The sequence below is a fragment of the Bombus flavifrons genome, chromosome 14, assembly GCF_040668555.2.
Source record: "Bombus flavifrons isolate JBK064 chromosome 14, iyBomFlav1_principal, whole genome shotgun sequence".
Classification (NCBI taxonomy): domain Eukaryota; kingdom Metazoa; phylum Arthropoda; class Insecta; order Hymenoptera; family Apidae; genus Bombus; species Bombus flavifrons.
In genome coordinates, this window is record NC_138455.1 from 3,690,045 (window position 1) to 3,703,914 (window position 13,870).

At 36.4% G+C, this 13,870-nt stretch overlaps 1 protein-coding gene and 1 long non-coding RNA gene across 6 annotated transcripts in view; both read left to right on the forward strand.

The window, feature by feature from the left end:
• The window catches only part of LOC138186635 (uncharacterized), a 246,228-nt gene that overhangs the window by 152,054 nt on the left and 80,304 nt on the right, over positions 1-13,870 (forward strand). For all 5 annotated transcript variants that reach the window (XM_069126690.1, XM_069126688.1, XM_069126692.1 and 2 more), the window contains one exon: positions 971-1,078. In XM_069126690.1, coding sequence (XP_068982791.1) covers positions 971-1,078 — 108 coding nt within the window. The remainder of the gene's footprint in view (positions 1-970; positions 1,079-13,870) is intronic.
• Positions 7,013-7,687, forward strand: LOC138186645 (uncharacterized). Its single transcript, XR_011174958.1, has 3 exons — positions 7,013-7,225; positions 7,320-7,460; positions 7,604-7,687. It is a non-coding gene; the product is annotated as an uncharacterized LOC138186645 (long non-coding RNA).

Here is a 13,870-nt window from a genome sequence, read left to right on the forward strand (position 1 = left end):
TACGGTGGTACGATAACCGTAATCATCTCAGTCCTTTTATATTTTCTCAAAGGATAGGCTTTCAAAAGATATGTGTGAGAAACTCTACGTTGAAATTCTGAAAAGTAACGAAATTATGGTTACTCGATGGATGCGATAAGTGCAACTAACATATGTGAAAACAGTATTTTGCATTAGTAAGATAAGGTTGAACGTTTCGTGGTGGATCATACGATTCGAACGTAAAATCTTATTAAAATTCATTGCCGATGAATGTAGAAAAAGGAGGTGAAGCAATTCGCTCCCCATGGATTGTAATAAACTCTGTGGAGCGCGTAATTTATTTAGGACAATCGCCGGCGAAAGAGAAAAGCTCGTGCATTAAGCACATTCAAATGTAGTTTTAATCGCATTTCTAAAGACAGACGAATCTACCCGGACAGATATTTCATGTACTGTAATCCAATTGTCACAATTATCTAAAAATTGTGGATCTAGAACTTTTTATAAAGTGCGATTCTTATAAAGTAATATTCTATTGAAGTATTGTATTTCTGAAACGAAAATAGCGTCTCTTCTCTTTTTATTAGCTATAAATGTTTAAACAAATCGAATTGACTTTGGAATCAGTATAGAATGAATTATATTTCAATATTTCCAAATCGCCTTGCCGTTGCTCGATTACTATTCACCACCATCACACGTCACAAATCGAACAAAGGGATAGGAAGGAAAAGAAGAAATTAAGAAAATAGAAGATAAAAGAAGAAGAATCCTTTTCAATAATCGCGATCCGAGCTTCCCTCATCTGGTATCTGGCACGATGACGAGTTTGGCCAAGTCAGACTCTATGCCTCATCAAAATTCATGGAAACAATTTTAATTAAAGATTTCCTCCCATTATCTTGGTATTTCTGTTTCATTCCATTCGCGTGGCTGGAAGAAAGACCCGTGGCTGGTATTGGAACGTCATGATCGTTTGTTGTTTCAGGAATATCTATGCACAAAGGCTATGCATTCGTGCAATTCACAAATCCCTTTGATGCTCGGAGCGCCTGCCTCGGCGAAGATGGCCGCACCGTTCTTAGCCAGATACTCGGTAAGTAATTTCTCTCTTGCCGAAACATTAATAACTCGTTCTCGTTCGCTTATACACGCACATAACCGTACTCGAATTTAAACATTAATTATCCTCCGCAATATTTGGTAACATTCTCCGCATGGAACGTCAATTAATTGTCCTCGCAGCTTTAAAGGACCGACCAACTTCACGGTGCTTTGATGCTCGTTGCTTTCTGCTTTTTCAAGTTTAATGACCAGGCTTTCCCGGCTCCTTGGGAAACTCGTACTTCGAACAGGATTCGTGCATTCGGTGATGCACTTCGATCGTTCTTTGAACTGCTAAATCTTCGCGCTGAGTCGTGTAAAAAATTGCTCGTGGAACGTCTTGTGGAAATTGAATAAATTCATTGATAATACTGTTTGTAGATTTTTAGAGGCTTTCGTAAATAAAAGCGTCAAAAAGATATGAGAAATAAAGCGAAGAAAAGAAGCGAGTGAGGAACGTATATAAAAATTAAAACATCGTTGATGTAGAACAATTAAGTCCTCTTTAAATAGTCTTAATTGTAATTAAAGCTACAGAATATCTGAGAAAATTCAACAATTTTTATAGTTTCTTTTTTATCACTATAAGCAGAAACTAATGCGGCGTTGTTATTAGATGACCGCGGTTCAAAACTGGCTCGTAAACGTACTGTGAATCCGCTTATTACCATCGTATTCATCGGGAATGCCTCAATTAGCCACTTACTCGATAATATCATCATTTTTTTCTCTATTACTACGGTTTCCTCGCTGAACGGAAATGAAGAGGATCAGGAAACAATCAAATTTCAGTTCTTAATAACCGTGACTATAATCGTACACTTGATTAAGCTTCGGTTAAACCGTTGCATTCGGCGATTCACTTATTGCAGTTGAATTTAAATTTTTCCAGAAATCATGATGTTAGGATATTATGCGTGTAATGTACGCTTTTTAAAAATATTTGTATATCTTGGCTCAAGAGTATCGTGAGGTAACTTTTCTACGATCCTAAAGAAAAATACCTGCTCGAGTGAAGAAACAATGCACACGCGAAAACGAATTAACAGCATCTCGCGGAGTATCTCGTCGAGAGTTGGATGGCTGGAATTCTAAAGTCGAGGATCGCGATTGAACGTTCGCGCGATCATTTGCGAAAACGACGCTTACCTCGCGAAGTTAACTTCGTGTAGTAGAAGGTTCTCCGTAGTCAGGAACGAACCGAACAGATCCTTAAAAGCGAGGTATCATCGATTTCCAGCCATTAGTTTCGAACTTTCCTAGAGGATCTGTCTAGAGACAGGGATGCGTTCGCTCGAGAGCATTTAGTAGACTCGACCAAACTCCCCGGAGAATCAGCTTTTCTTCCGATACCATTACGAATTCGCATGATTTTCAACCGATTCGTAAATACCGATCGAAACATACACTCCCTACATTTCTTTTATTTTTCTTTCTTCTCTTTTTTATCGTATATCGTGTCATGCAGCCCGGAAGATGGAATCCATGGTTTCCAAAAGTGGGGTTTAGTTCAAACCAGAATTAAATGTAGAACCAGATCCACGTTCTGCTAGTTCAACTTGAATAAGCTGCTACAGGAATACGCCGGTCAATAAGACAAATATACGTGGAAAGAGAAATAAGGATCGCCTGGTATTGACTAGGTACTATCTTAGGTGTCGAAGATTGCCAGCTGTGTGCGTGCGGGTGTGTATGTATTATTAGACTATGTGAAATTGGGCTCAGCATCCTTGCTTGATGTTATCCTTTATTTATGATCTGGTTACATGTACGTAGTTTCTTGAATATAATTCCGGGTTGTATGTTTGCTAGACTTATTTACACGTACAACATTTCGACGTTTCAGCAAGCGGTCGATATACATATTCGGAAATTTCTTTAAAATGAAGATGGAAGAAGACTTACTATTCATCCACTATTCATACAGCAACGATAATTCAATCTCATTAAACACAACTTCCTTTTCTCATCCCCCGTCTATTTAAACCTAAGCTCCCGTGCACATCAAAGGTTAACTTACTGGCGAAATAAGAGTCAATAAAATCCCCGTTGAAAAGGGGAGACCGAATCGAGGCAGCGCGGAGTGCTGGTGTTTCTTTCAAGGGCTGAAAAGCGGCCTTCCCGAAAGAAACTCGCGCATTAATCACAGACAGAAACTTCATAAGTTCGCCGGCGACATTCAAATTGCGCGGCCACGGGGCGAGAGCGGCGTTGATAATCGTCGCTTGAAACGAGCCCCCTTTTCTCGCGTTTCTTTCCCCCTGCGGGCTCTGAGAGTATCCCGGCAGCAGGATACAGGCGGGAAAAATCAACGACGGGCCAACGATAGTACTGGCTGGCAGACTGCCGGTAAGAAGCGGCCCTGTCTATACGGGTAGTATCTTTCTTCGTTGCACCGTCGCTCGGTTAGCCCTGGCTCTCTCACTCCATTCCCCAGAAATCTTTCTTTGGCTAATGCAAGAACTGTGTTCCCACTGTAGCTCCCAGCCGCCTACCTTCCGGCGGCCATATACCCGTTGTACATATACGTTCAGCCGGGTTATAGGTAAGCGGTTGTAGGTAGACGTGGGCTAGGATACCGTGAGAGACGTGCATTTACAAGTGCAACTCACCACAGGGAGACCGAGGCAACCTTCTACGCCCAGCCGTACGCCTTCCTATATAATTCTCACCGCTGCACACGTTTCCGTGTACATAGAGAAAGTTCAGCGGTGAGAAACAGCCGAATAAAACCGTGCGCCTCTTTCCGACGACCGGCCGCTTCTGCGTCCGCCATTCGTGCGGAAACCGATCGTTTCTCTGAGTCGAACTACCGCGTCTTTTGCTAGAATCTTTTCATGCTTTTTTATTGCGTGAAACTTTGATGACGACTGGGAAATTTTTCAATGGAAATTGTAATCGAAAGGTTGCCATGATTAATTTTGCTACTTGCGTCGTTTATCACTCGAACGCTGTGCACTTTCGAAGTTTGCTATCTTTACAGATCTAGATTTAAAAAATGTGAAGAATTGTCCTTAAACTTGATGACACGTTACTTTCTTAGTAAAATTTATCATCGAGAAGTAAAATCGTCATAAAACAGGATTAACTGTTCCTTTCATCATTTTCGGTTTATAGCTCCAGAAAACTTTCTCAAAGTGATAAAATGAAAAGCACGGTTTTCGAGTTGTGTCGCTTTTGTAAGGATGGTGCATACTTAGATATAAGTTGCTCAGTAACTATACTGATCTAGTCCATAAATTGAGAAGCGCAGAAGATTCATGATATACGGATACTTTGTTTAGATTTAGATTGGAAACGTTGTGAAACCCTTTGATCCAAAGGGATAAGTTCTCAGAGAGCTACTTGAATCTGGTTTAAATCCAAATCATAGTGGATTGCCTATTAATTTGGCTTCGAGCTCTATTCTTTTGTGGCTGGACGTCTTTTGTGCAAATGAAAAGACATTAGGTTGAATTATTTTCATGATTCTATTTTCTTGAATTAGCTACGCTTCTAAAAAGAAACAGGAATTGCTTTGTTGTTTATCCGCAAAGGAGAACATTAATATATTCGCTAAGCAGTGCTTGATCTATTTTGTCCAAAGACTAAGTGAACAAAAGGTACGCTTTCGGATGGTGGAATCTTGCATATTTCGTAGTATCAGACAGGAGTATACAACGGGATTGTAGAACGATATAATTATGTGGGGTGGTAGGCGAATTTGCGAACAGTCCGAGGCACTTTGAGCTCTCTGAGAAATTAGCTATCAAAAGGAAGACTGTGCAATATTAGCCGCTACGATGAAGAGGGATCGGACGTCTCGCTTTTGACCAGAATCTTATTAAAAATGAATTTCGCTGCGGCGCTTCTGATAGTTTTGAGATACCCACCACGTCAAGCAATTCCTGTTGATTTATTTCGGATGTTTCCTGGCATATGAAGTGAGAGAGAAGATTCTGAAGATGCTTAAACTGTAGAATGAATACAGACATGTGATAAAAATATTCTAGTATTTTAATTGTGCAACTAATATCAAATTAATTGTGCAAAATGTAATATGTTCGAGACTTTAAGAGCTAAAACAATTGAAAAATTAAAAAGTGGAAAGGAACACAATATTGGATATTTTTATCGCAGAAAAGTGTTAACAGCTCGGTGTAAAAGGTTTCTATTAGCACTATACGGAAATATGGTGCAATAATAAAATTGTGTATACGCTTATTTCGCGTCATATAGTTTTCAAAATTTTGTATGCATCCTATATTTTCACGAAACACGCGACTGAATATTTTAGATTGGTACTTATTAGAATATATCATGTATGAGAAGTTTTATTGGCGCTCCTGTCATTTTATGTGACACCCTTCACACTTTACATCAACCTAGATATATTTAAGTGTCACGTTTGCTACCCTTAAAAGATGGCAAAAGGTTATCCGATATTTCGTGACGATGCATTTTATCCCGAAAATTCTGAATAAATTATTTCCTAAAGTAGTCTGTAACCGATGAATTTGCTGATACCAGAAATATTATCTGTATGACTTCAAAACCGTCGCTGGTTTATAAAAAGTATATAAAACAACATTTCGAAGTTACTTTTCAGAAAATGTACATTTTTCTCATAAATGGTAAATTTGAGGTATTGGTAGTACGTGTAGGGTACCAAAGAAATACACGGCGTTTTGTTTAACAGTATATTTATTAACACGCTTAACGGTTTCATTACATGTCTCGACTCACGATTTGTACAAACGACAATTTGTTCACGACTCTTGCATACGACTGTTCAATCACGACTCTCGGTCACAATTGATCTCTTAATTCATTTCGTTTCTTTTTGTCACTTCTCAATATCTCCACTATGCCCGCGTTTGTCAGGCGTCCGCGACCGTGGTCACTTCTTTCGAGTATTTGGTGGAAAGACCGTAGGGATATCGATGACTCATTAGACCTGTCGGCACCTTGCTTGTGTTTTGTCGGTCTCTCGTAAACAGTCTGTCATCGGTGGTATACTATGTACCAGCGAAACCGTTGGAAAGTTCTGTGTTGTCGGGTACCGCTACAAATTTTTACCAAATATATCTTCATTACCAGCCGCACGAAATATAACATAATATTAATATTTATTCTTGTAATAGCTCTCTAGGCGAGAAGCTAATTGTCTTTATTTCAATGTAGAAAAAATTGCTTTATGTGAAAAGAGACTTTATTCGTCGTTAATGATAATTATTAAACTTTTCCAAAATAAATCTTTCACAAAGTAATTACATCATAAATTTTTCGAACTTTTTATTGAAATCGATACGTTTTCACCCCAAAAATGTACTATTCCAAGCGCCTATGCGTGCACGACCAACATTAATTACCTCGCAAATTGAATTCCATTTACCCTCTCATCCTCTCCCTCAAAAAAATCTGTTCCACCGTTAATTTCAATTATGCCTCCGTTGGTGTTGGTTTCAATTGAAAACCGAACTAATCGAAAATCGTACTACCGTCGAATACGAAAGCAGCAGAAAATTGGAAAGTATCGACAATTATCAAGTGGCTGGATATTCATGAGAAATATGGGTCACTTATAATACGACCGAACTGGATGCGAGCAAACGGAATAGGTAGGACGGAGAACAGTGATTTATTATGATAATCTCATTATAAATTAATGTGCTGATTTACGGCTGACACGGTTCTTTTTCATTCGTTAATCTGTAGGACGGTGTCTGTCACGAACTTATGTCAAATAATTGGTGATTCATGAGTCTCCTATGTACTACAATTCTCCAAGAAAAATTAATTCGCGTATTCTATAATACGAAATCGTTTTGAAAGTTCGCGCTAGAATGCGTTGCACCTAAGTCTTTCGGAAGTCACCGACGGAGCCCGAAGATACGCGAAGACGCACGAACTGATACGATCCGACGTAGTCAACGTCGTTCCCGCGCAAAATATATGGCGTTATACTTTTTGTGCGTAATTAATTAGTGGTTTAATGTGATCAAACCATAATTGTTGATGTTTAATGGAGATTCTTTATAACGAAATTCTGGTCTACTAATGGAATGAAAAGAATGCTGTAAAATATTGCTTACATAGCGGTTTCTTTGTGCATAAAGAAAAGCAGAGTTGCAGTAATATGACAGGAAGTTTTCAGATGGTATGATGCTAACATTATTAATAGATTTATGATAATTTATTCTTCTGGTGTAGTGAAAACGGCATCGCGAAATAATATATTTCTATTATTTTAGATTATGAAGCTTTCATTTGCTATATGAATTTTAGTACTGTAGGAGTCAATAGAGGACAATATGAATAATTTTATTGCGAATTTCTATTGTGACAAAACGAGAGAGTACTGTAGAATATTAATTAATTAATTATTCGAAATAGTACGTAAAGTTACTGCAAATGATGTTTGGATAGTCATATATAATTAAAGAAGTTTTAAAATGCATGTAGATATTTTTGATACTGTGAGATATAAATTATGAACACTTCATTCCTAAAACTTTTCATTAAACATTTACTGCAGAAATTAGCGGTGAACAACGAAATCAACGATCTTCCTAGAAATTTATGGAACGTAAAGAGGAAATAAGAAAGTTAATGTATTTGTTTGGTTATACACGCGACGCGTGAAGTATTCATACATTCAGCAAACGTTTGACCCCATAGAAACTGCCACGCGTACGTATTAATTAATAATTGAACAGCGCGCTGTGTTATATGAATAATTCATAATTAAAAGTCATAATTTTCACATATCGTCGGCATTTCCCATGATACGTGAAAATGTATAAGCAAATGTCACACGAGATGCATATTATTTAATACAAAATTTCTTTCGTTTTAAATTAAAGACATGGGTCAAATTTGATTAATATCTCTACAACGCTATGCAGTAAAATTAATTCAAAATCTAAATTTTGGTACCTGAATAATTAAAAAAGTCGACGAATCAAATGTCGAAAATTAGCTATAATTTATATATTTCCATAATAATTTTTCATCACATTTTTTAAAATATAAATCTATATTGCAAAACAGTACGTTTAGTAATAATCTCGAAATTGTTTCCAAACATTCAATGTGTCTATCTGTCCTTAGATCACGCGAAACATTGTTCGAAACGTGTGCACCTAAATTCGTATCCAGCAGAACTTTGTTGAAACAAAATGTGTCTTCTCTACCAGGAGCGAAACACGTGCTTGTTAACTGTTACGTGAATGATAGCCAGGGCATTCCCATTAAAAGTGGAGAAACGTTTCATCCTGATTCGTTGTAATCGCCGTGTGAAAATTATTCGTACGACAAACACATTCTCTGTTTGTTACTAAACTTCGGGGAATGATATAACGTGGTTTTGTATAGAATTATGTTTCGTTTAATTAGATTAATTAAATTCGTCGATAACGAGATCAGAGAGAAAAACAAATAGGGATTGTACACATGCTTCGAGGAACATATTGCGAATTTCCATGTCACGAAGATCTAATTGTCAATTGTATTATTTTAAACTGCAATGTGAAATACATCGGTTGCAATCAAGGTCTGATAATAACTATAATCACACAGTAACTTTAGTTACCCTTTGAATTAAATCTGTAATTTTCTTGCTAATTAGATACGTTTATGTACATTACTAAATGAACACTCTATTTCAAGTGGCGTAATTCAGTTGGTTCTGGGAACTTTACGGATTCGTTCTAAACATAAAAAGCTCAAAGTACACCGCTGTTAAAGAGAGGATTAATTACACGATCTCGTTTAAGAGATCCCCAAAAGAATTCAAAAACGAGAGAGAAAAGAAAGTCCATAATTAACCAGCGCCTTCTGTGTAATCATAAAGTAGATTCAACCTTTGCAGATTCCAAAGAAATACCTTACTCTAATCTTTAATTCTGATTTTTTCGAAATCATGGGGTGAGAATCGTAAATCATTTGATACTAACGAAATTGTTTTCCAGTTATGAATATTCTGAACGCCACTATCCGCTATCAGGATAGATTATGCAGTCTCAGAAAGAATCACAGATAATGGACGCGCTTCTCTTCCATATCCGCCACACCACGAATGTACGCAGAGGGTGAGAAGCATGCACTCTTCTTTTCTGAAAGCGCCAATCACTTTTTTCCTGGCAATAGGCGAACAATACCAGCCACCTATGGTTATTTTATTTTATGATGGGTATTTTTATGCCCACGTGCGCGGCCAGGAGTTGCATTTAATCCGTCTGGAGAAGCGTTTCCAGGCAGGGTAACTGGATCAAACGGCCGTATGCTATGGGGAGGGGGTGGTGGTTAAATGGGGAGAAGATGGGCCAAGCACAGTGAATCGCGTGCCGTTCCCGTTTTACGATTCTGCCCCCTCTCTTACCACTGCGGCTGCCGCTCTTTTTTTGGTCTCGAACGCGTCTTTTTACCCTCTACTCCTCTATCTTGCCGGTACCTAAAGTGTATGACATAAAACAACGGGGAAGAGTTATACGGTTTTCTTTTTTAGGGTTTCACGGGGCGGGAAAATGGTTTCTGTATTCATAGAGAGACGTGTTTTATTCGCGAATCCGAGAGACTCGACGAAGATTGACTGCTTCCCCCTCGAAGCGTTTTAGGTTACCGTCAATGAGAATCGAATGGATTAAGGATTTTGGAAAGAACGAAGTAGTAAGGATGAAGTTTCGAAATCGTACGGTGTCCAGCTGTAGATTCTTCTCCATCTGTGTTTTTCTCTTTCCATTTGATTTTTCACCCTTTGTTTCCTTTTTTATACTCTTGCTGACCTTTTTTTACCTACTCTCCCGGTACGCACCATTAAGCCCTTTAAATGAGAGTCGAAAGCTGGCAAACTCTTGAGGATATAATCCTGGCTTTGCGAGGCTATGATCCTTCTAACGGCGGAAGCCCGCTCTTGTGATATTATATAAAAACTATCCTGCTTTAGTATCATTTGCTCTTAGGCCTTGAAGTTTGCCACTTCCCTTCCGACCGATCGTTCTTTACGATATTTTAAATTCGTTCCGCTCTTGGGGATAATGGTATCGTCATTACTTGTCGAATATGTCTCTCTAGATTACCTTCCTTACTTTGCCTTAAATTATGATGTTAAAAATTAATTCGACACCGTTTACATAATTTCAATAATATCTTCCATTTTAATTTCGAGCTATTGTTAATTCGGTTCGGTTGGTACGTCGATCTTAATCAGTAAAGCCAATAATTAACACTGTACAATTTGTCAGAGATACAATTTTCCTTTTTGGCTCTTAATGTTAAATAACTGTTACGTATCTTTCTTTATACACGGTATTGTGTTAATAATCTATTATTTCTTAATTTTCCGTGTCTAAAGAAAAATCCAAATATTGAAAATATTACATTGCACCAATGCTCTACGCTTGAATTTTTTGATCCATTTCCCCTACCCCACTTTCTTACAACCTTCACGCAGTGTTGATATTAAATTTGGCCATTCGGCGTTCAAACGTTCTAAAGGTTAGACGTGTATAGAATTTCTCTTATAATTCGGTTTACAATTCAATTCCCACACGTAGCCTCTTATCAGTTAGAATATCTCGAGCATAACTTTTATAAATAATATTTTTGAATATCTTTTTATTTATTAACTCGTCGTAATTTAAGGTGTTTACAATAATTTTAATAATTAATTATCCTTGTTCAAATTGTTAACAGTCCCGAATATACCAAAATACTTTTTTAACTCGCGTGTGGAATTAAATTGGTTCATCAAGTATGTAAGAATATCCTGCGACCAAATTGTAAGTCACAGTTTTATTTATTAAGTTTCATTTATTAATATCTTGTGTTGGTCGGACCTTGTTATTAGGTTTTTCTGTTTGTATTAAAGCTTGATATAATATTATAGTAGTTTATGATTTTACATTACAGAAAGCAATATGTTACGAAAAAGTACAATTCAGTCGATGCTGTTAATGATAATATTGTTACACAATACGTGCATATACATGTGTATGAAAACTATGCTACGGGCTGGAAGCGGGAAATTGTACGAAGCGTGTTTACAAATTTTGGTGTAGTTTGCGAGCTAATGTTATTGTTGTTTAATTTGCATAGAATATCGAATATAATATTTGGTTCAGAAATATTTTGACATGACATGAACAACAAGATATTCGGCTAATTGGATGGAAGATGGAAAAAAATGCGGGAAATCAACCTTATGATTATAGAATTGTATAATGTTAAGTTACAGTAATAAAATTACTCTTTTGCCAGATATTTCTTCCGTAACTGTGTTCATGCAAGAAAATTCCTACTGTTACGAGACGTAAAATAAAAATTCAAACGCTTACTGTTAAGCGATGAGAATACTACAAATAATTGAATTTTCATTTAAACTGAAAAGAAGTAAGAGAATATGTTAAGAAATTAGGGTACTCGGTTGCTTCCTGTAACATCTCATGTATATAATTTCGACTTTCTTGATCCTCGAGAGAATATCGCCCGCATCGCTGTGAGAGAACGTGCTCGCGTAAATTTACGGTGAAATGTTGCTTCACTATACTCCACTCTGCCATATTAGACTGTATTCTTGAATTCGCATACACGACGTAAGATTTATAGCCGAGCTAAACTCCAACGTTCAATGCATATTACTGTTAACGAATACTAGCCTCTTGTTTTATTTCTGACGCGTTCCATTTTAATCCCAATGCAAATGTTATTCGTAAAAGAGCCATAATCTATGTCTAGTTAACGCTTTAACCCACTTAAGACCGAATTAGTAAGATGGGGTCAAGTGATCTATAGATATCTTACCAAGTAGCCCGTCTAATTGATTATTCTTCAGTTATCATCTCGTTTAAAATTTCGTGTTTCAGCTCTGGTTTATTAAAGGCGTTTTATTTATAAAATTTATTATTTTCCAAGTTAGTTTTTACAAGTGTCAATCTTCTATGTCATTTTCATCTTAACGTTTCCTAAATTAATCTAATCAAGAGTTTAGGTAACATGTAATTGTAATTAAATATTTAATTAGTTACATACTCTATAATTTTCTAAAATTATTTCTACTTTGTCAACTATATAACTGGTATTTTATCAATAAAAGATGGACCTCAGGGAAGAAACTTAAAACTCGAATATCGACGTTTTCAAATCTTTTCAGCTCTCGAAACATTTAACAGCATAATCTTAAATAATAGATTCTCCGAGTTTCTAGTTTCTTCTTGTCTTTCATTCTCGATCGCATCAACAAATGTGCTAATTTTTCAATTCCATGGTATTGTACGAAATTTATTAATTAATCAAACAATCGACTGCTCTGTGATTTATTGGGAGAGCATCGATGTAATCCCACCGACACGCTTTCGCATTGGAATTTATTATAATATTTATTAAGCGTTTATTACGCTTGCGTATTAATAAATAGAAACGCAAATTGTAATAGCATTGAATTAAACAACAATATTATTATTATTTAGCATTATCGATTTAATTATGGGAATTGATTATTAATATCCCAAATTCCTTCTACTTCGTTCTCTGGTGACTAATAATTTATAAATCGCGAATATAATCAACTGGGTGCGATTGAACACAATTAATCATTTTATCATTATTTTTTTTCCTTTAAAACAGAATCTTAGACATTCGTATTGTTGATCATGGAATGCTAGATCTTTGCCTCGTTTGTAACAATAACAAATATGAATTAAAAGAAAATTTTCCTCACAAGGAAAAGGAAAGCAAGGGATTAGTTGAAATTAGTTGAAGACGAGGGAAGAATACTATGGAAAATAATTTTTCTACGTCAAATAAAACAAAAAGAAATTCGTTTTATTGTTATTCCCTCTTTCTTTATGATTCACAAGGTATGTGTACAATGGAAAACGCGGAACAAGCTGACTGAAATTGCCAATTGATTTATTTTATAAACACTTCTGTTTGACAAACAGTTCTGTTTGTTATCGATGAAGGACAACGAGGAACGTGTTGCATGTGGTTTCTGCCGCAAAGGGAACTAAAGCTATTTGTTTTGTTGATTAAATTCTTCACTAATAGTTTTGTTACTGCCTTCTAATTACCATTATCGTTTCGTAGTATCCAAATCTAAATTTTTTTTCTTTTGATAAAACTTTAATTTTTATGTAAAACTATTTTCATCAAACATTTCCGTTGAAGTAATGTTTTTAGTAACAGACGAAAAAGATTTTTCGTAAATAAATTATATTGATTTATTGAATAACTTCAAATTTCACATTGACGCAGAGTTAGAACTAAAAGCATTATTTCTACCTGAAAAGGAATAAAACGGGAAGAAAAATAAGAAACTTGCCGGAGTTTCGTGCCAGACGGTACTAGGGCTGCCTGCTATTTTCTCCCGTGCTTCTAAGGCATTTAAAAGTCAATCCACAATCAGTGTTTTATGGGAAAGATTAAGCCTCGCATTCTGAAGCGTCTTTGTGTAGTAGAAAAGGCCATTAAGCTTAAGCAAATGAAATAGTGTGCTTGTTGTACTCCCGCGCGTGACTGTTTCCTTTTTTTCCCCCCTCCTGTTTTCCCCGTTATACATCTCTTTCTCTTGTCATCGTTGATGAACACCAAAAGTGATTTTCATAAATGTAATTTTAATACTTGTCAAGACGTGCCATCATTTGTATGCAGATTTCATCGTACGAAAATTTATGCGTTAAATCCGTGCCACCCAGCTGTTGAAAGAACCAATATTTATTCAGGTCTTGAAGATTTCCGAACCAATGTGATCTGAGAAAATACACAATATTCCATGGAATTTTTTCCTTGAGGAACTTACATAGCT